Source organism: Salvelinus sp. IW2-2015, linkage group LG11 (genome assembly GCF_002910315.2).
Source record: "Salvelinus sp. IW2-2015 linkage group LG11, ASM291031v2, whole genome shotgun sequence".
In the NCBI taxonomy this organism is placed as follows: Eukaryota; Metazoa; Chordata; class Actinopteri; order Salmoniformes; family Salmonidae; genus Salvelinus; species Salvelinus sp. IW2-2015.
Genome location: NC_036851.1, coordinates 26,511,951 through 26,533,234, shown reverse-complemented (window position 1 = coordinate 26,533,234; position 21,284 = coordinate 26,511,951). Strand labels below are relative to the sequence as shown.

The window sequence follows — 21,284 nt, the reverse complement described above, 5'->3', positions numbered from 1 at the left end:
CTTCAACCATTTTCTGCCTGTGTGCACAACATTGTAATAGCTCCTCAGTGAGTCTAGATGATCAACCCCACCCATTTTCTTGTTGGAACCATTACAAGCTCTAGAACAGATATACAGTTGAAGTCGGAAGTTTATATACAGGTTGGAGTCATTAAAAATAGTTTTTCAAACACTCCACAAATTTCTTGTTAACAAACTATAGTTTTGGCAAGTCGGTTAGGACATCTACTTTGTGCATGACAAGTAATTTTTCCAAAAATTGTTTACAGACATATTATTTCACTGTATCACAATTCCAGTGGGTCAGAAGTTTACATACACTAAGTTGACTGTGCCTTTAAACAGCTTGGAAAATAACAGAAAATTATGTCCTGGCTTGTAGACCTCCACAAGTCTGGTTTATCCTTGGGAGCAATTTCCAAATGCCTGAAGGTACCACCTTCATCTGTACAAACAATAGTACGCAAGTATAAACACCATGGGACCACGCAGCCTTCATACCGCTCAAGAAGGAGACGCGTTGTCTCCTAGAGATTAACGTACTTTGTTGCGAAAAGTGCAAATCAATCCCAGAGCAACAGCAAAGGACCGTGTGAAGATTCTGGAGGAAACAGGTACAAAAGTATCTATATCCACAGTAAAACGAGTCCGATATCGACATGACCTGAAAGGCCGCTCAGCAAGGAAGAAGCTACTGCACCAAACCCGCATAAAAAAGCCAGACTACTTTTTGGAGAAATGTTCTCTGGTCTGATGAAACAAAAATAGAACTGTTTGGCCATAATGACCATCGTTATGTTTGGAGGAAAAAGGGGGAGGCTTGCAAGCCGAAAAACACCATCCCAACCGTGAAGCACCACCACAACAGCATCATGTTGTGGGGGTGCTTTGCTGTAGGAGGGACTGGTGCACTTCACAAAATAGATAGAATCATGAGAAAGGAAAATTGTGGATATATTGAAGCAACATCTCAAAACATCAGTCAGGAAGTTAAAGCTTGGTCGCAAATGGGTCCTCCAAATGGACTATGACCCCAAGCATCAAATCAAATTTTATTTGTCACATACACATGGTTAGCAGATGTTAATGCGAGTGTAGCGAAATGCTTGTGCTTCTAGTTCCGACCATGCAGTAATATCTAACAAGTAATCTAACAATTTCACAACAACTACCTTATACACACAAGTTTAAAGGAATGAATAAGAATATGTACATATAAATATATGGATGAGCGATGGCCGAACGGCATAGGCAAGATGCAGTAGATGGTATAGAGTACAGTATATACATATGAGATGAGTAATGTAGGGTATGTAAACATTATATAAAGTGGCATTGTTTAAAGTGGCTAGTGATACATTTATTACATCCAATTTTTATTCGTAAAGTGGCTAGAGATGAGTCAGTATGTTGGCAGCAGCCTCTCAATGTTAGTGATGGCTGTTTAACAGTCTGATGGCCTTGAGATAGAAGCTGTTTTTCCAGTCTCTCGGTCCCCGCTTTGATGCACCTGTACTGACCTCGCCTTCTGGATGATAGCGGGGTGAACAGGCAGTGGCTCGAATGGTTGTTGTCCTTGATGATCTTTTTGGCCTTCCTGTGACATCGGGTGGTGTAGGTGTCTTGGAGGGCAGGTAGTTTGCCCCCGGTGATGCGTTGTGCAGACCTCACTACCCTCTGGAGAGCCTTGCGGTTGTGGGCGGAGCAGTTGCCGTACCAGGCAGTGATACAGCCCGATAGGATGCTCTCGATTGTGCATCTGTAAAAGTTTGTGAGTGTTTTGGTGACAAGCCAAATTTCTTCAGCCTCCTGAGGTTGAAGAGTCACCACGCTGTCTGTGTGGGTGGACCATTTCAGTTTGTCCGTGATGTGTACGCCGAGGAACTTAAAATGTCCACCTTCTCCACTACTGTCCCGTCGATGTGGATAGGGGGCTGCTCCCTCTGCTGTTTCCTGAAGTCCACGATCATCTCCTTTGTTTTGTTGACATTGAGTGCGAGGTTATTTTCCTGACACCACACTCCGAGGGCCCTCACCTCCTCCCTGTAGGCCGTCTCGTCGTTGTTGGTAATCAAGCCTACCACTGTAGTGTCTTCTGCAAACTCGATGATTGAGTTGGAGGTGTGCATGGCCACGCAGTCATAGGTTTACAGGGAGTACAGGAGAGGGCTGAGAACGCACCCTTGTGGGGCCCCAGTGTTGAGGATCAGCGGGGTGGAGATGTTGTTTCCTACCCTCACCACCTGGGGGCGACCCGTCAGGAAGTCCAGGACCCAGATGCACAGGGCGGAGTCGAGACCCAGGGTCTCGAGCTTAATGACGAGTTTGGAGGGTACTATGGTGTTAAATGCTGAGCAGTAGTCGATGAACAGCATTCTTACATAGGTATTCCTCTTGTCCAGATGGGTTAGGGCAGTGTGCAGTGTGATTGCGATTGCATACTTCCAAAGTTTTGGCAAAATGGCTTAAGGACAACAAAGTCAAGGTATTGGAGTGACCATCACAAAGCCCTGACCTCAATCCCATAGAAGATTTGTCGGCAGAACTGAAAAAGCGTGTGCGAGCAAGGAGGCCTACAAACCTGACTCMGTTACACCAGCTCTGTCAGGAGGAATGGGCCAAAATTCAACCAACTTATTGTGGGAAGCTTGTGGAAGGCTACCCAAAACGTTTGACCCAAGTTAAACAATTTAAAGGCAATGCTACCAAATACTAATTGAGTGTATGTAAACTTCTGACCCACTGGGAATGTGACGAAAGTAATAAAAGCTTAAATAAATAATTCTCTCTATTATTCTGACATTTCACATTCTTAAAATAAAGTGGTGATCCTAACTGACCTAAAACAGGGAATATTTACTAGGATTAAATGTCAGGAATTGTGAAAAACTGAGTTTAAATGTATTTGGCTAAGCTGTATGTAAACTTCCGACTTCAACTGTAAGTTCCTACCACTTAAAAACAACTACAAAACCCCTGCCACTGTCACTTTAGTCCCAGGCTGTGTGGTACAAGGGTGAAAGGTGAGACTTGGGGCAGACACACTCCATGGAAACATAGGCTCCCCTCTGGTTTACCCTCTCTTTCTCGCCACTCTCCTCTCACTCCACTATCCCTCCAATCATCTCGAACTCCTCTTCCTCCCTGCCTTTTGCTGCTGAGCCCTGACTCTCCTATTTCCCTGGCCTAGAGGAACAGAGTACCAGAGGGGGAGGAGAGGAGCAACAAATAGAACACAACAGTTTCCAAATGAATTGTGTCGGTAGAAACAGGACAAAACAAGCAACTTGTTAGCTGGCTATGTAAACAAATATCCAACTCATCATATGAGGTCCACCGCGCAGGCATCTTCCCTAAAACTACTAAGCTGTCAAATCACAGGAAACGAGACAATGAATATCTGCACCTGTCAAACATGACAATCCACAACCTAAGCCCAACAGATAAACACAAAATTACTCTAGCCTTCATTTCGGTGGATAGTTAGCTGGTTGTCTGTATGGCTAGCTAGTGAAAGTGACAGCGGAACTTGACGCTTCGTGAGGGCAGCTCAAATTTACTGCTACACACAACTTTTCTTGCCAGACAGACTTACTAGCTTGCAAGCAGCTTGGGCTATTTCCATAGGAATTACATCGGTAGAAACAAAACAACCAACTAGTTAGCTGACTATATACACAACTAAACACCGCAACTATTTCCATGAGACAGAGAGCAATCATGCAAGCTCCACCGCTGATGTGCTCGCCTGTTCCAACCAAGTTATAATGGCATGACAGAACTTGCTAATCTGAGAGCTAAAGTGTCTCCAAGTTTCACAGCATCCAACATCGACAACACCCAACATACAGTACCAGTCAAAAGTTTGGACACACCTAGTCATTCAAGAGTTTCTTCATTTTTTACTATTTTCGACATTGTAGAATAATAGTTTAGACATTAAAACTATGAAATAACACATATGGAAACTAACCAAAAGAATATGTTAAATAAATCTAAATAGATTTTAGATTCTTCAAAGTAGCCACCATTTGCCTTGCTGACAGCTTTGCACACTCTTGGCATTCTCTCAATCAGCTACATCTGGCATGCTTTCCCAACAGTCTTGAAGGAGTTCCCACATATGCTGAGCACTTATTGGCTGCTTTTCCTTCACTCTTGTCCAACTCATCCCAAACCATCTCAATTGGGTGATTGTGGAGGCCAGGTCATCTGATGCTGCACTCCATCACTCTCCTTCTTGGTCAAATAGCCCTTACACAGCCTGGAAGTATGTTAGGTCATTGTCCTGTTGAAAAACAAATGATAGTCCCACTACGCGCAAACCAGATGGGATGGCGTATCGCTGCAGAACGCTGTGGTAGCCATGCTGGTTAAGTGAATCTTGAATTCTAAATAAGTCAGTCAGTGATCGTCATTGTCACCAGCTAAGCACCCCCACACCATCAAACCTCCTCCTCCATGATTCACGGTGGAAAATACACATGCGGAGATAATTCGTTCACCTACTCTGCGTCTCACAAAGACGCCGTTGGAACCAACAATCTTAAATGTGGACTCAGACCAAAGGACAGATTTCCGAAGGTCTAAAGTCCATTGCTAGTGTTTCTTGGCCCAAGCAAGTCTCTCCTTATTATTGGTGTCCTTTAGTAGTGGTTTCTTTGCAGCAATTCGATCATTAAGGCCTGATTCATGCAGTCTCCTCTGAACAGTTGATGTTGAGATCTCTGTGAAACATTTATTTGGGCTGCAATCTGAGGTGCAGTTAATTGCCGATATCGGAGGCTGGTAACTCTATTGAACGTATCCTTTGCAGCAGAGGTAACTATAGGTCTTCCTTTCCTGTGGAGGTCCTCATGAGAACCAGTTTCATCATAGCGCTTGGCGGTTTTTGCGACTGCACTTGAAGAAACAACAATATGGACTTGGTCTTTTACCAAATAGGGCTATCTTCAGTATACCCCCCTACCTTGTCACAACACAACTGATTGGCTCAAACACATTAAGAAGGAAAGAAATTCAACAAATTAACATTCAACAAGGTACACCTGTTAATTGAAATGCATTCCAGGTGACTACCTCATGAAGCTGGTTGAGAGAATGCAAAGTGTGCAAAGCTGTCATCCAGCCAAAGAGTGGCTAATTTGAACAACGTCAAATATAAAATATATTTTGATTTGTTTAACACTTTTTTGGTTACTACATGATTCCATATGTGTTTTGATGTCTTCACTATTATGCTACAATGTATAAAATAGTAAAAATAAAGAAAAACCCTTGAATGAGTAGGTGTGTCCAAACCTTTGACTGGTACGTATATCTTATTTCACTCACCTCGACATCATCACTTTTCAAAGTGAAAGGATGTGTCCGAATCACCAACCAATATAGATATAGGCTCTTTCCACCTCATCACATCATTTCCGGTCACAAATTGTAGACTTGTTTACGTGCTGCTGTGCGTTTTGTTGCTAACCTTACTTTGCTACCTGCCAACTTTACAGTTTTTACTTTTTAATTACCGTTTATATTTTTAGTTTCTCCCTCGCTCTACTTTTTTCATTCAACTTTTTCACTCTGGACATGGTTCGTCAGGACCTCCACCAGCCGAAGCTAAGTAGTAACATTAACATTATGCCTTCTAATTGCAGTCGCTGTACTCATAATATACAGGAGAACGATCGCCTTACGGCGAGGATAGCTGTGCTGCGAGCCCAGCTTCAGACGCAATCGTTAGGCAAGGGTAATTTAAGTGTAGGAAAGGATGAAACAGCATCTGTGCACCAGTAAGTACAGATAGTAGTATAAATCCCCTCGCACAGTCCCCGCACCCGGACAACTTTCTCATTGCTTCTGGAAGGAAATGCTGTAGGAATGCTCAACCGGTGTCGCTCATTCAGCCGACAGTAACTTTCAACCCGTTCTCCCCATTAAGCAGCGAGTCGGAGTCAGAGGCCGAGCCTTCTCTGGTGTCTACTCCTCCCATCACCAAGGGCAACATAGCTTCAGCGTGTAAATCAGCTACAAAGATGTGTCGGCATCGAGTAATTGTCTCTGGCCCCCTCCCAGTTAGGGGTAGCGATGAGCTCTACAGCAGAGTCTCACAACTCAATCGCTGGTTGAAAACTGTTTTCTGCCCCTCCCAAAAGATAGAATTTGTAGATAATTGGCCCTSTTTCTGGGACTCACCCACAAACAGGACCAAGCCTGRCCTGYTGAGGAGTGACGGACTCCATCCTAGCTGGAGRGGTGCTCTCATCTTATCTACSAACATAGACAGGGCTCTAACTCCYCTAGCTCCAMAATGAAATAGGGTGCAGGYCAGGCAGCAGGCTGTTAGCYAGCYTGCCAGCTTAGTKSAGTCTGCCACTAGCACMGTCAGTGTARTCAGCTCASCTATCCCCATTGAGACCGTGTCTGTGCCTCGACCTAGGTTGTGCAAAACTAAACATGGCGGTGTTCGTCTTAGCAATCTCACTAGGATAAAGACCTCCTCCATTCCTGCCATTATTGAAAGAGATCGTGATACCTCACATCTCAAAATAGGGCTACTTAATGTTAGATCCCTCACTTCAAAGGCAGTTATAGTCAATGAACTAATCACTGATCATAAATCTTGATGTGATTGGCCTGACTGAAACATGGCTTAAGCCTGATGAATTTACTGTGTTAAATGAGGCCTCACCTCCTGGTTACACTAGTGACCATATCCCCCGCGCATCCCGCAAAGGCGGAGGTGTTGCTAACATTTATGATAGCAAATTTATATTCACAAAAAAACAAAACGTTTTTGTCTTTTGAGCTTCTAGTCATGAAATCTATGCAGCCTACTCAATCACTTTTTATAGCTACTGTTTACAGGCCTCCTGGGCCATATACAGCATTCCTCACTGAGTTCCCTGAATTCCTGTCGGACATTGTAGTCATGGCAGATAATATTCAAATTTTTGGTGACTTTAATATTCAAATGGAAAAGTCCACAGACCCACTCCAAAAGGCTTTCGGAGCAATCATCGACTCAGTGGGTTTTGTCCAACATGTCTCCGGACCTACTACTCACTGCCACAGTCATATACTTTGGACCTAGTTTTGTCCCATGGAAAAAATGTTGTGGATCTTAATGTTTTTCCTCATAATCCTGGACTAATCGGACCATTTTATTACATTTGCAACAAATAATCTGCTCAGACCCCAACCAAGGATCATCAAAAGTCGTGCTATAAATTCTCAGACAACCCAAAGATTCCTAGATGCCCTTCCAGACTCCACCTACCCAAGGATGTCAGAGTACAAAAATCAGTTAACCACCTAACTGAGGAACTCAATTTAACCTTGCGCAATACCCTAGATGCAGTTGCACCCCTAAAAACAAAAAATATTTGTTATAAGAAACTAGCTCCCTGGTATACAGAAAATACCCGAGCTCTGAAGCAAGCTTCCAGAAAATTGGAATGGAAATTGCGCCACACCAAACTGGAAGTCTTCTGACTAGCTTGGAAAGACAGTACTGTGCAGTATCGAAGAGCCCTCACTGCTGCTCGATCATCCTATTTTTCCAACTTAATTGAGGAAAATGAGAACAATCCAAAATCTCTTTTTGATACTGTCGCAAAGCTAACTAAAAAGCAGCATTCCCCAAGAGAGAATGGCTTTCACTTCAGCAGTGATAAATTCATGAACTTCTTTGAGGAAAAGATAATGATCATTAGAAAGCAAATTACAAACTCCTCTTTAAATTTGCGTATTCCACCAAAGCTCAGTTGTCCTGAGTCTGTACAACTCTGCCAGGACCGAGGATCAAGGGAGACTCAAGTTTTTTAGTACTATATCTCAACACATTGATGAAAATAATCATGGCCTCTAAACTGTCAAGCTGCATACTTGACCCTATTTCAACTAAACTACTGAAAGAGCTGCTTCCTGTGCTTGGCTCTATGTTGAACATAATAAACGGCTCTCTATCCACCGGATGTGTACCAAACTCATTAAAAGTGGCAGTAATAAAGCCGCTCTTGATAAAGCCAAACCTTGACCCAGAAAATATAAAAAACTATCGGCCTATATCGAATCTCCCATTCCTCTAAAAAAAGTTGAATAAGCTGTTGCGCAGCAACTCACTGCCTTCCTGAAGACAATGTATACGAAACGCTTCAGTCTGGCTTTAGACCCCATCATAGCACTGAGACTGCACTTGTGAAGGTGGTAAATGACCTTTTAATGGCGTCAGACCGAGGCTCTGCATCTGTCCTCATGCTCCTGGACCTTTGTGCTGCTTTTGATACCATCAATCACCACATTCTTTTGGAGAGATTGTGCAGAAAAAATAATCCATGCTCTTGTCACTTCTAGGTTAGACTTTCCGGCTACCCGGATAAAGCACTAAATAAAACTTCAGTTAGTGCTAAACACGGCTGCTAGAATCTTGACTAGAACCAAAAAATTTGATCATATTACTCCAGTGCTAGCCTCTCTTCACTGGCTTCCTGTTAAGGCAAGGGCTGATTTCAAGGTTTTACTGTTAACCTACAAAGCATTACAATGGCTTGCTCCTACCTATCTTTCCAATTTGGTCCTGCCGTACATACCTACACGTACGCTACGGTCACAAGACGCAGGCCTCCTTACTGTCCGTAGAATTTCTAAGCAAACACCTGGAGGCAGGGCTTTCTGCTATAGAGCTCCATTTTTATGGAATGGTCTGCCTACCCATGTGAGAGACGCAGACTCGGTCTCAACCTTTAAGTCTTTATTGAAGACTCATCTCTTCAGTAGGTCCTATGATTGAGTGTAGTCTGGCCCAGGAGTGTGAAGGTGAACGGAAAGGCACTGGAGCAACGAACCGCCCTTGCTGTCTCTGCTTTGCCGGTTCCCCTCTCTCCACTGGGATTCTCTGCCTCTAACCCTATTACAGGGGCTGAGTCACTGGCTTACTGGTGCCTCTTTCATGCTGTCCCTAGGAGGGGTGCGTCACTTGAGTAGGTTGAGTCACTGACGTGATCTTCCTGTCCGGGTTGGCGCCCTCCCCTTGGGTTGTGCCGTGGCGGAGATCTTTGTGGGCTATACTCGGCCTTGTCTCAGGATGGTAAGTTGGTGGTTGAAGATATCCCTCTAGTGGTGTGGGGGCTGTGCTTGGCAAAGTGGGTGGGGTTATATCCTGCCTGTCTGGCGTTGTCCGGGGGTATCGTCAGACGGTGCCACAGTGTCTCCCGACACCTCCTGTCTCAGACTCCAGTATTTATGCTGCAGTAGTTTATGTGTCGGGGGGCTAGGGTCAGTTTGTTATATCTGCAGTACTTCTCCTGTCTTATCCGGTGTCCTGTGTTAATTTAAGTATGCTCTCTAATTCGCTCTCTTTCTCTCCCTCTCTAGGACCAGGCCTTAGGACTACCTGGCCTGATGACTCCTTGCGGTCCCCAGTCCACCTGGCCGTGCTGCTGCTCCAGTTTCAACTGTTCTGCCTGCGGCTATGGAACACTGACCTGTTCACCGGACGTGCTACCTGTCCCAGACCTGCKGTTTTCAACTCTCTAGAGACAGCAGAAGCGGTAGAGATACTCTCAATGATCGGCTATGAAAAGCCAACTGACATTTACTCCTGAGGTGCTGACCTGTTGCACACTCGACAACCACTGTGATTATTATTATTTGACCCCGCTGGTCATCTATGAACATTTGAACATCTTGGCCATGTTCTGTTATAATCTCCACCTGGCACAGCCAGAAGAGGACTGGCCACCCCTCATAGCCTGGTTACTCTCTAGGTTTCTTCCTAGGTTCTGGCCTTTCTAGAGAGTTTTTCCTAGCCACCTTGCTTCTACAACTGCATTTCTTGCTGTTTGGGGTGTTAAGCTGGGTTTCTGTACAGCACTTTGTGACATCAGCTGATGTAAGACGTCCTTTATAAATACATTTGATTGATTTCACAGTGAAGTCATGTCCGCTTCAGCGCTGTCATTTTGAGTAATGAAGTGAGAAAAAAAAAAAACACTGTAAAATCAAAATGATAGCATACCCTGTTTTCGGTTGATGACAACCGCCACGCGAATACGACAACAGGTTGTTGGCAAGTTAATTTTGCGATATTAACAGACATTAATGTTAAAAACCAAGGCCACAATAGTAATTTAAAGAAAGGCCAACGACGGGATCTACAGAGATAATATGACTAGGATTGTGTCTTTGAATGCTGAACAAAGAAAGAAAGTTGAGAACATGAAATAAATACTGGTTTCAATGACATATGAGGAAGTGTTTATAAAATAATCCCCTTAACATGTCTATGGTCGGAACACGGTAAGACATGACTCATAAAATGACAAAAAACGTCTAGATTTTAAACAATTACGTTTATGGTTCAACAGTTTCAAAATGTTGACCGCCTCCACTCAGACTGCAAGGTGGGTGATGCAGTGTGCAACAGGAACTGGCCATTCTCTCCTATCTGAACAAAGAGTGCCTCAAGTATGTCGACAAAATCAAGCATTTAGATATAAGGATCCTACATTATATTTGTCAAACATGACAGGCGTTTAGCCTATATACGTGATTGAAAGTCTCATTAAAGTTAGACTACATTTTCTGGCGTCTCCCTCCTGTCAGCATTGGTCTGGAGATGATAGACTGTTTCCAAAATACAAAGGCTATCACCTACACATTGACATGTGTTAGGTTCTAATCTAATTTTTGGAATAAATAACTCACGGACACCAGAAAAGCTTAACCAAGTTTAATTCTTCCCAAAGGGTCGATACAGCTGTATTCAGACAAAATACATTTCACACAAGCACTGATATTTAACCCTTTCTCCTAGGCTGAGTCTCCTCCACAACTTAACAGCCAATTGCTAGACAGAACCTTAGTGATATTTTTTTCCTCACTTCATCTAACCTGACCTCTACCCCAAAGTGCTCACTCCACCCCAACTCAAGGCTATCATGGTTATTGATACCAGACTGTGTCTCTTCTCCTCCCAGAGGATCCATGATGGCTAACGATTACATACACTGACATAATGTAAATGTTATACATTACCCTCTCTCCCTCAGTGACATTGTTAGTTTCTAAGATCTCCACCCGTCTCCCCTTATCAATGCCTGCCACATGTAATCGCATATGGGTCCATTATCAGTGTAATTGACTTAAAATATACAAAAGTTATTTAGAGCCTCTTTATGTCAGTAGTTCTGAAAGCAGCGCCCAGGAGCCAAATAGGGTCCTACGTCATCACGTAATTGCTCTCGAGCTCTTGCAGCTGTGCACAAAGATATGCACGTGCTTGGGCTCACCCCACAACCTCATTGGACAATGCTGTGCCGATCTGATCCTGCCTCCCACTTTAACCTTGCAACCTCATTGGACATAATTTCCGACTGACAATCAACATCGCCCCTTGAGGCTGGCTAATTCCTTGTGGTACGGTCCTTGTTATCTGGGATCCTTGAGAAGTCCCTATCCCATTAAAGTTGACATTTTAAATTGTTATGGGAAAGGTTAAGGTTAGGTAAAGGTTATGGTTAGGCAATTGATTGTGAGGATGTAATGTTAGACAATGGATAAGTTTAAGCCTACTTATAGGATTGCATCAAATATCCTACTCCTTGAAAGTCGTGAAATGAATACACTACCGTTCAGAAGTTTGGGGTCACTTAGAAAGTTCCTCATTTTTGAAAGAAAAGCACATTTTCTGTCCATTAAAATAACATCAAATTGATCAGAAATACAGTGTAAACATTGTTAATGTTGTAAATGACTATTGTAGCTGGAAACTGATGATTTTTAATGGAATATCTACATAGACGTACAGAGGCCCATTATCAGCAACCATCACTCCTGTGTTCCAATGGCACGTTGTGTTAGCTAATCCAAGTTTATCATTTTAAAGGGCTAATTGATCATTAGAAAACCCTTTGGCAATTATGTTAGCACAGCTGAAAACTGCTGTGCTGATTAAAGAAGCAATTAAACTGGCCTTCTTTAGACTAGCTGAGTATCTGGAGCATCAGCATTTGTGGATTCGATTACAGGCTCAAAATGGCCAGAAACAAATACATTTCTTCTAAAACTCGTCAGTCTATTCTTGTTCTGAGAAATGAAGGCTATTCCATGGGAGAAATTGCCAAGAAACTGAAGATCTCGTACAATGCTGTGTACTACTCCCTTCACAGAACAGCGCAAACTGTCTCTAACCAGAATAGAAAGAGGAGTGGGAGGCCCCGGTGCTCAACTGAACAAGAGGACAAGTATATTAGAGTGTCTAGTTTGAGAACCAGACGCCTCACAAGTCCTCAACTGGCAGCTTCATTAAATAGTACCCGCAAAACACCAGTCTCAACATCAACAGTGAAGAGGCGACTCCGGGATGCTGGCCTTCTAGGCAGAGTTACAAAGAAAAAGCCATATCTCAGACTGGCCAATAAAAAGAAAAGAATAAGATGGGCAAAAGAACACACTGGACAGAGGAAGATTTTAAAAAAGCGTTATGGACAGACGAATCTAAGTTTGAGGTGTTCGGATCACAAAGAAGAACATTCGTGAGATGCAGAAAAAATGAAAAGATGCTGGAGGAGTGCTTGACGCCATCTGTCAAACATGGTGGACGCAATGTGATTGTCTAGGGGTGCTTTGGTGGTGGTGAAGTGGGAGATTTGTACAGGGTAAAAGGGATCTTGAAGAAGGCCATCACTCCATTCTGCAACGCCTTTCCATACCCTGGGGCGGCAGTTAGTCTAGTGGTTAGAGCGTTGGACTAGTAACCGAAAGGTTGCAAGATCGAATCCCTGAGCTGACAAGATAAAAATCTGTCGTTCTGCCCGTTAACCCACTGTTCCTAGGCTGTCATTGAAAATAATAATTTGTTCTTAATTGACTTGCCTAGTTAAATAAAATAAAAAATAAAAAAATTTAATATAATTGCACTTAATTGGAGCCAATTTCCTCCTACAATGGACAAAGGACAATGACCCAAAGCACAGCTCCAAACTATGCAAGAACTATTTAGGGAAGAAGCAGTCAGCTGATATTCTGTCTATAATGGAGTGGCCAGCACAGTCACCGCATCTCAACCCTATTGAGCTGTTGTGGGAACAGCTTGACCATATGGTAAGTAAGAAGTGCCCATCAAGCCAATCCAATTTGTGGGAGGTGCTTCAGGAAGCATGGAGTGAAATCTCTTCAGATTACCTCAACAAATTGACAAATAGAATGCCAAAGGTCTGCAAGGCTTTTCATTGCTTTCGTCAAAGAAACCTCCATTTGCAGCAAAGTTTGAAGGACAATTATTATTTCAATTAAAAATCATTATTTATAACCTCGTCAACATCTTGACAATATTTCCTACTCATTTAAGGACATTTCTAAAGTGACCCCAAACTTTTGAACGGTAGTATATATTTTGCATTTGCTTACGCGATGACTGACAATCGCAGGCAATCAATTGCATTGATGGATTAGCGATGCACATTTATAAAGACAAATGGCATAGAATTATTTGATTTGGATGGATGGTTGACAACAGAAAGTAGGGAGATATTTTCATATCTAAAAAGTGGGTGAAAGTTCGCAGAATACATATATATATATAGCGCAACAAATTATGTGTTGTGTCATGATTCGTGCCTGGTAAAAACCTTAGTATTTTGGAATATTGCACAATAGACTAACTAAATAAACCAGCAACACCATTTAGTAGATACAGGTTGTGAGCATTGTGTTTCTGATCAGTTTGACAACTGTGTTCTAATGTATTTGTCTGGCTAACATGTCACCTTCTTTCACATAATTTTCTGCTTGGTTTCGAGAGAAATGTAGCCTATTGAAAGAGAGAAATCAAACAACTCCCACGGTCTAATAGGTCTAACTTCTAATTTCAAAGTTTTCTAACTTATGATGCATGGATTGGGATGATGTATTTTCGCTGTTATCAAAATAGCTAATGGTAAGCGCATGTGGCCAGGCAATTCTACTCGCTGTAGAGCATGCGCTCACTAGGCTAGATGACATTAACAAGCGCGCATCTTGTACACTAAATTATGCCAGGTAAAAATGTAAGTATTCTGGGCCTTTCTCCACTGGAATAAGACTGTAGATAGTTTATTATGCATGTATGAACCATACATGCTTAATAACATGTAACACATTGACACATGAAGTCCAAAACGAGAGGTTAAAGAAATACGGTTATTTCAATCTTCTGGAACGCTTTTATAAGGTAAAGCTGTCATTTGACTCATGACTCCTGTGGGCTTTGTTGACTATGAACTTGCTTGTTTACCCGACCGTGAGACAGACTGTTTGTTCCCTTACTCGGGACTCTGACTCTCTATTGGTTATACAGACTCTTGGCCTCCCATCCTATTCTAACCACCTCTCGCCGGCTTTGTATTCATGTTACCTGATGAAATTGCTGTACAATATGATCTTTCTGCCATCTAATGCACATTCAAATGTCATAAATCAACACTGCAGAGCTCTCCCTGTCCTCTTACATGCCCTGATTGTATTACTGCTGTCTCAGCCACTGCCTGTCACCAAGGGAGTACCCCAAGGCTGGATCCTAGGCCCCACGCGCTTCTCAATTTACATCAACAACATAGCTCAGGCAGTAGGAAGCTCTCTCATCCATTTATATGCAGATGGTAAAATCTTAAACTCAGCTGGCCCCTCCTTGGATTGTGTTAAACACTCTACAACAAAGCTTTCTTAGTGTCCAACAAGCTTTCTCTGCCCTTAACCTTGTTCTGAACACCTTTAAAACAAAGGTCATGTGGTTTGGTAAGAAGATTGCCCCTCTCCCAACCGGTGTGATTACTACCGCTGAGGGTTTAGAGCTTGAGGTAGTCACCTCATATAAGTACTTGGGAGTATGGATAGACGGTACCCTGTCCTTCACTCAGCACATATCAAAGCTGCAGGCTAAGGTTAAATCTAGACTTGGTTTCCTCTATCGTAATCACTCTTCTTTCACCCCAGCTGCCAAACTAACTCTGATTCAGATGACCATTCTACCCATGCTAGATTACGGAGATGTAATTTATAGATTGGAAGATAAGGGTGCTTTCGAGCGGCTAGATTTTCTTTCCCATCAGATTTGCCACTAATGCTCCTAATAGGACACATCACTGCACTCTATACTCTGTAAACTGGTCATCACTGTATACCTGTTGCAAGACCCACTGGTTGATGCTTATTTATAAAACCCTTAGGCCTTGTAATGGGAATTTTAATGTTAGTGCTTTTCTTCTAACTAATTTCTGTGTTCTATTTATGTGCTGTTGTAAAAACCAATCTGTGTTCATGCAAGTGGCTTACTGAACAAATCCTCACTATCAGTCACTGCAATTTGGCAGTACGCCTAGACCTTGTTTTGAGAACGAACGAAAGAGCTCGCTGTTTCAAGGTCTCAGCTTAGAGAGAAGCCTCGTGAGGTATTGGTCTGTAATATGTTATGAACCAGTATTGGCCGGTCACATGGATGAAACAAAATGATAATGATTAAATCATGCAAATATAACTTCTGTGTATAGCCATATATAAGACAACTGCTGGGACTGGCCAAGGAGAGCTTCTTATTGACATGTGTACTATGGTGCATTGAGTGTTCCTGTGTAAGAATTTCCACGACAGCCTCACTCCCACCTATCTGAGAAACCTACCGCATCCCTCATTCTCCACATACGGCCAGTCACATTCTGTTAAAAAGGTCCCCAAAGCACACACATCCCTAGGTCATTCCTCTGCAGCTAGCAACCGGAAAGAGCTGCAAAAAACACTCGAACTGGATCGTTTTATCTCCATCTTCATTCAAAGACTCAATCATGGACACTCTTACTGACAGTTGTGGCTGCTTCGCGTGATGTATTGTTGTCTCTAGCTTCTTACCCTTTGTGCTGTTGTCTGTGCCCAATAATGTTTGTACCATGTTTTGTGCTGTTACCATGTTATGCTGCTGCCATGTTGTGTTTCTACTATGCTGTGTTGCTGCCATGCTATGTTGTTGTCTTAGGTCTGTCTTTATGTAGTGTTGTAGTGTCTCTCGTCGTGATGTGAGTTTTGTCCTATATTTTTAATCCCAGCCTCCATCCCCGCATTGGGAGGCCGTCATTGTAAATAAGAATTTGTTCTTAACTGACTTGCCTAGTTAAATAAAGGTAAAATAAATAAAAAATAATTGAAAGAAAATAAATAAATGCTTTGTCTCTGTTAACGATCAGGCAAGCGCACAGTACAGTGAGAGGCTCACTTGAAGCCTACCAGTTACATAACGCAGTAGATTCTGTCTCTGAGAGACAAACTATGAAATTCTGCTCTAAAACAACTGCTCTCACACAAAGAATGGAACTTCAACCCTGCTGAAGTATTATGAAACCAGAGATGTGTTACCTAGACTGTGACATGATGTATTATCATGATTTGACATTGGTGGAATTTTTTGTTCATTACTGTCAAGCTAGCCTACACAAACAATGTTCATTATGATATTAAAAATGCCTATGGTCTAGTAAATCTCAACAACAAAAAATGTGGCTACTTTAATTTCGGGTTGAATGAAACCTTGTGTGGAACCAGGCACAGAAAAAGCACATACCCTACAGTGGTAATCAAGTGCATTTGAGTTAATCAGATATCAAAGATATATCCAATAACATGTAGCCACAGAGCCCAGGACAAGGCAATACAAAGATAAAAAAATAACTGATTTTTGTGGGATTGTCACAGAATTTAATCCATAAATCACAGAATTTAATCCATAAAATGGTCCTTTGGAGGAAGGATTGTTGACATATACACTACATGGCCAAATATATATGTGGACACCAGCTCGTCGAACATCTCATTCCAAAATCATAGGCATTTTAATATGGAGTTGGTCTCAGCTTTCCTGCTATAACAGCCTCCACTCTTCTGGGAAGGCTTTCCACTAGATGTTGGAACATTGCTGAGTGAGCATTAGTGAGGTCGGGCACTGATGTTGGGCGAGTAGGCCTGGCTCGCAGTCGGAATTCCAATTCATCCCAAGGTGTTTGATTGGGTTGAGGTCAGGGCTCTGTGCAGGTCTTCCACACTGATCTCGACAAACCATTTCTGTATGTAACTCGCTTTGTGCACGGGGACATTGTCATGCTGAAACAGGAAAGGGCCTTCCCAAACTGTTGCCACAAAGTTGGAAGCACAGAATCATCTAGAATGCCATTGTATGCTATAGCTTTAAAAAATTTACTTCAATGGAACTAAGGGACATGGGCTGTTTTTCATGATTCAGGCTCAGACCATTATTCCTCCTCACCAAACTTGACAGTTGGCACTATGGAGTCAGGCAGGTAGCATTCTCCCGGCATCCGCCAAAACCAGATTTGTCCGTTGGACAGCCAGATAGTGAAGCGTGATTCATCACTCCAGAGAACGCATTTCCACTGCTCCAGAGTCCAATGGCGGCGAGCTTTACACCACTCCAGCCGACGCTTCGCATTGCGCATGGTGATCGTAGGTTTGTGTGCTGCTGCTCGGCCATGGAAACCCATTTCATTAAGCTCCCGACTAAGTTATTGCGCTGATGTTGCTTCAAGAGGCAGTTTGGAACTCAGTAGTCAGTGTTGCACCAAGGACAGCTAATTTTTACACGCTACACGCTTCAGCACTCTGCAATCCCGTTCTGTGAGCTTGTGTGGCCTACCACTTCGCGGCTGAGACATTGTTGCTCTTAGAGGTTTCCACTTCACAATGACAGCACATACAGTTGACCGGGGCAGCTCTAGCAGGGCAGAAATCTGACTCGTTGATGGCGCCACGTTGAAAGTCAGTGAGCTCTTCAGTACGGACCATTCTACTGCCAATGTTTGTCTATGGAGATTACATTGCTGTGTGATCTATTTTATAGACCTATCGGCAACGGGTGTGGCAAAAATAGCCGAATCCACTAATGTTAAGGGGTGTATTTGGCATTTCTGTCTAAAAGCATATTGAGAAATAACTTATGACATTTTGGCCTTACACAGGAGCATTGCGAGAAACCATAACTGTTGATCTATATGTGGCACAAACTTAATCTTGATGTAATTTGAAACCTCATTGTGTGTTCTAAAATGAGTAATACAAAATGGAAATGTACATTCATTATATGATTTTGAAAAGTATGAAAAAGTATATTACAAATATGCCCTCTTAAATTGTTCTCATATTTCAATATGTATTTCTATGGACTGTGTTTGACTGACACAAATGTACAGAGTAGGATATCTGGGACCTTTTGAGTTATGACCAAATATATATGTGGGGTGGGGGTACGGCAACTCCTGTTGCCAGTACAGAACAGCATAGCTCCGTACAGTAGAATACAGTAAATTATACTGTACTCTAGTGTGCTCTACTGTACTGTACAGCACTGCCCTGTATGGGTACAGTAAAGAAAAGTAGAGTATAGCTCAGTACATTACTGTACAGTAGAGTTTAGTACAGGGCAGTACTGTACTAACCTATACTCTACTAAACTCCACTGTACAGTACTGTAGTGACCTAGGCCTATACTCTACTTTTCTGTACTATACTGAACTGCACTCTACTGTGCTGTGCTGTACTGGCAATAGGATGGAGTTCAACATCCCACATATATTTGGTCATAACTCATAAAGTCCCAGAGGTCCTACTCTGTAAATGACTGTGTCTGTAAAACACAGTCCTGGCCTCCCAAGTGGCGCAGCATCCCAAATGCATACTATAGACCTGGGTTCGATCACAGGCTGTCTCTCAGCCGGCTGCAACCAGGAGACCCATGAGGCGGCGCACAATTGGCCTAGCATTGTCCGAGTTAGTGGAGGGTTTGGCCTGCCGTGATATTCTTGTCCCGTCGCGCTCTAGCAACTCCTTGTGGCGGGCTGGGCGCATGCACGCTGACTTGGGTCGCCAGCTGTACAGTGTTTCCTCTGACACACTGATGCGGCTGGCTTCCAGGTTAAGCGAGCTGTGGGTCAAGAAGCAGTGCGGCTTGGCAGAGTCGCGTTTAGGAGGACGCATGGCTCTCGACCTTCGCTTCTCCCGGGTCCGTACCGGAGTTGCAGCGACGGGACAAGACTAACTACCAATTGAATATCAAAAAATTGTGGGGAAAAAGTACCAAAAAAAAAAAAGTACTAAAAAACACAAAAATACAATTCCATTGAATATAAATGTGATATAAAAGTACATAATTTTCTAAATCATATAATAAAATTTACATTTAGATCTTGCATAATGAAATGTATTACTGATTTTAGAACATATTGATGTTTCAAATGACATCAACATTAAGTTCAACAGTAATGGTGTCTTGCAATGCTCCTGGGTAGGGTCAAATTGTCTTAAATATGCCAACTTTGATTATTTCTCAATATGCTTTAAAATATAAATGTCAAATATATGTCAATAAGCATTCCTCCAAAGGTCAATTTTATGGATTACATTTTGTGACAATCCCAAAAAAGTCACGTTCCTTTTTTGTTCTACTTTCATGAGGAATTGCCCCCAGACTGGCTAATGTGCACTGCCATCTCAATGGGATCCTGAAGTTGAATTACGTGTGCAGATGTGTTTGTTTGTGTGAAGTTTCTCCACATAAATGCATACTAGGCCTAACTGTAGCTGACAACTTGTGGCCAATAAATCTAATTAATGTAACACTGTGCCCTACTCTGGGTATATGGGGGTGGATGACGTACTTCACCAACAGTGTTCACATACAATAAATAGTACATGCATTGAAAATTAATGGTTGGACTTAAGCAGCTGCTAACGAAGTGAATATAAGTGAATTACGTTATGCTTAGAAGGGACATCCTGAAATGGGACATGATGTGATGACCACCCAGACAATAAAAAAACCCAAATCAACTCATAAGTAGTTAGTTGTTCACTAGTTAGCTACGTAATGAATGTGTCTTACCTTTTTAACAGGTTTGTGAATAGGGACCGCACTGAACGCAGCAGACGACACTGACAGTTCACCCATGGTAATTTCGCTGTTCTTGCTCACCGTCATGGCTGAGTATTTTTCAGCCACGTTCTCGCTCTCCTTTACTTCTTTGCTGGCTTGTTTCAGCTCCAACTTTCCGTCCCCCGGAGTGTCCGACATTTAGATAAATAATTAAAACGTACAACAAATTAGTTAGCCCGTGGTATAGCTAACGTTAGTTAAGTTAGCTACAGAATTCGAGTTGCTCCCCACTGTTCGGTATTTTGCGGAAGAGGGGTTTTTGTGCAGCTTTAGACTGCAATTCACACGATTTAGAAACAATTCATTAACAGCCGTTTGGTGTATCAGTTGGTAATTCTATATTTACAAACTACAGTGTAGTAATTGCTGTCATAAAACGGTTCGTTGCCTGCGCAGTTCCTTCGCGTGCAGCAAGTTGTGAACGGCCTGTTTTGCCTAGCTGTCACCTGAAATTGTGGGCGGGGGATGCGCGCCTCCCCTCCCTTCGTTTCTCAAGCATCTAGTAGTAGAGGTTGCTCTAAAAACATTGATTGAGAATCAGCTTCCCAGCCTACTCCCCAGTGGCGGATTTAGGTATAGGCGACATGGGCATACGGTCAAATCATGCAGTGTACATACAGTATGTGTACAGCACAGTTCTGGCAATATTAATTCCAAAACAAAATATGTTGGAAGTTAAAAAAATGAATTCATTTTCAGAGGCATTCTTAACACATACAGAACATTTGATAATGCGGTTTCCTTTAATTTATGCAATAAAAAAGTTGCTAAAACGTTATTAAAAAGCATCTACACTCTTACAAGACTGTTACAACACAATATAAAACACTGATGCAGGTAATTAGGCATTTGATTATTGCCCCTTTCAAATAGAATTACCATAGGAAATCATTTTTTTTAAGTCTGAAAAGCCTTAAAATAAGTGATGATAGTTACATATCATGAACCAGAGGACACAATTGATCTGTACAAAAGAAAAACTACTATTTCATATTTCTGAAGAGCATCAGGAAAGGAAGAGGGCTATCATAACAACCACTTTGGACTTGTGGCCTATAGGATGGTGTTTATTGATCAAGTTCTTGTGGCACATCCAGAGATAAAAGTAACTTACATGAAACAAGGTTGCTCTGGAAGGAACTTTCTTGTAGAACTTGTGCTGTTTCTTAAAATACATTTCCTCCAGAAGCGCCCAATTGTTCTCCAGTGTTACCATGGTTACAGTATCTGTGTGTGCTAGCAACCTCTTCCCCCAGTCTGTCCTGCTCTCTACCAGACAGGGGACTTGGGCAGCTTGGGACTGGTTGGAAAGCACTGGTTGATT

The 21,284-nt window shown here is 42.5% G+C and overlaps 1 protein-coding gene across 1 annotated transcript in view; it reads right to left on the bottom strand.

Moving 5' to 3' along the window:
* LOC111970066 (S-adenosylhomocysteine hydrolase-like protein 1) overlaps window positions 1–20,395 on the bottom strand; it is a 59,049-nt gene extending 38,654 nt beyond the window's left edge. The window contains exon 1 of the mRNA XM_023996567.1: window positions 19,910–20,395. Coding sequence (XP_023852335.1) covers window positions 19,910–20,098 — 189 coding nt within the window. The 5' untranslated portion in view covers window positions 20,099–20,395. The remainder of the gene's footprint in view (window positions 1–19,909) is intronic.
* Window positions 20,396–21,284: the final 889 nt, after the last annotated feature.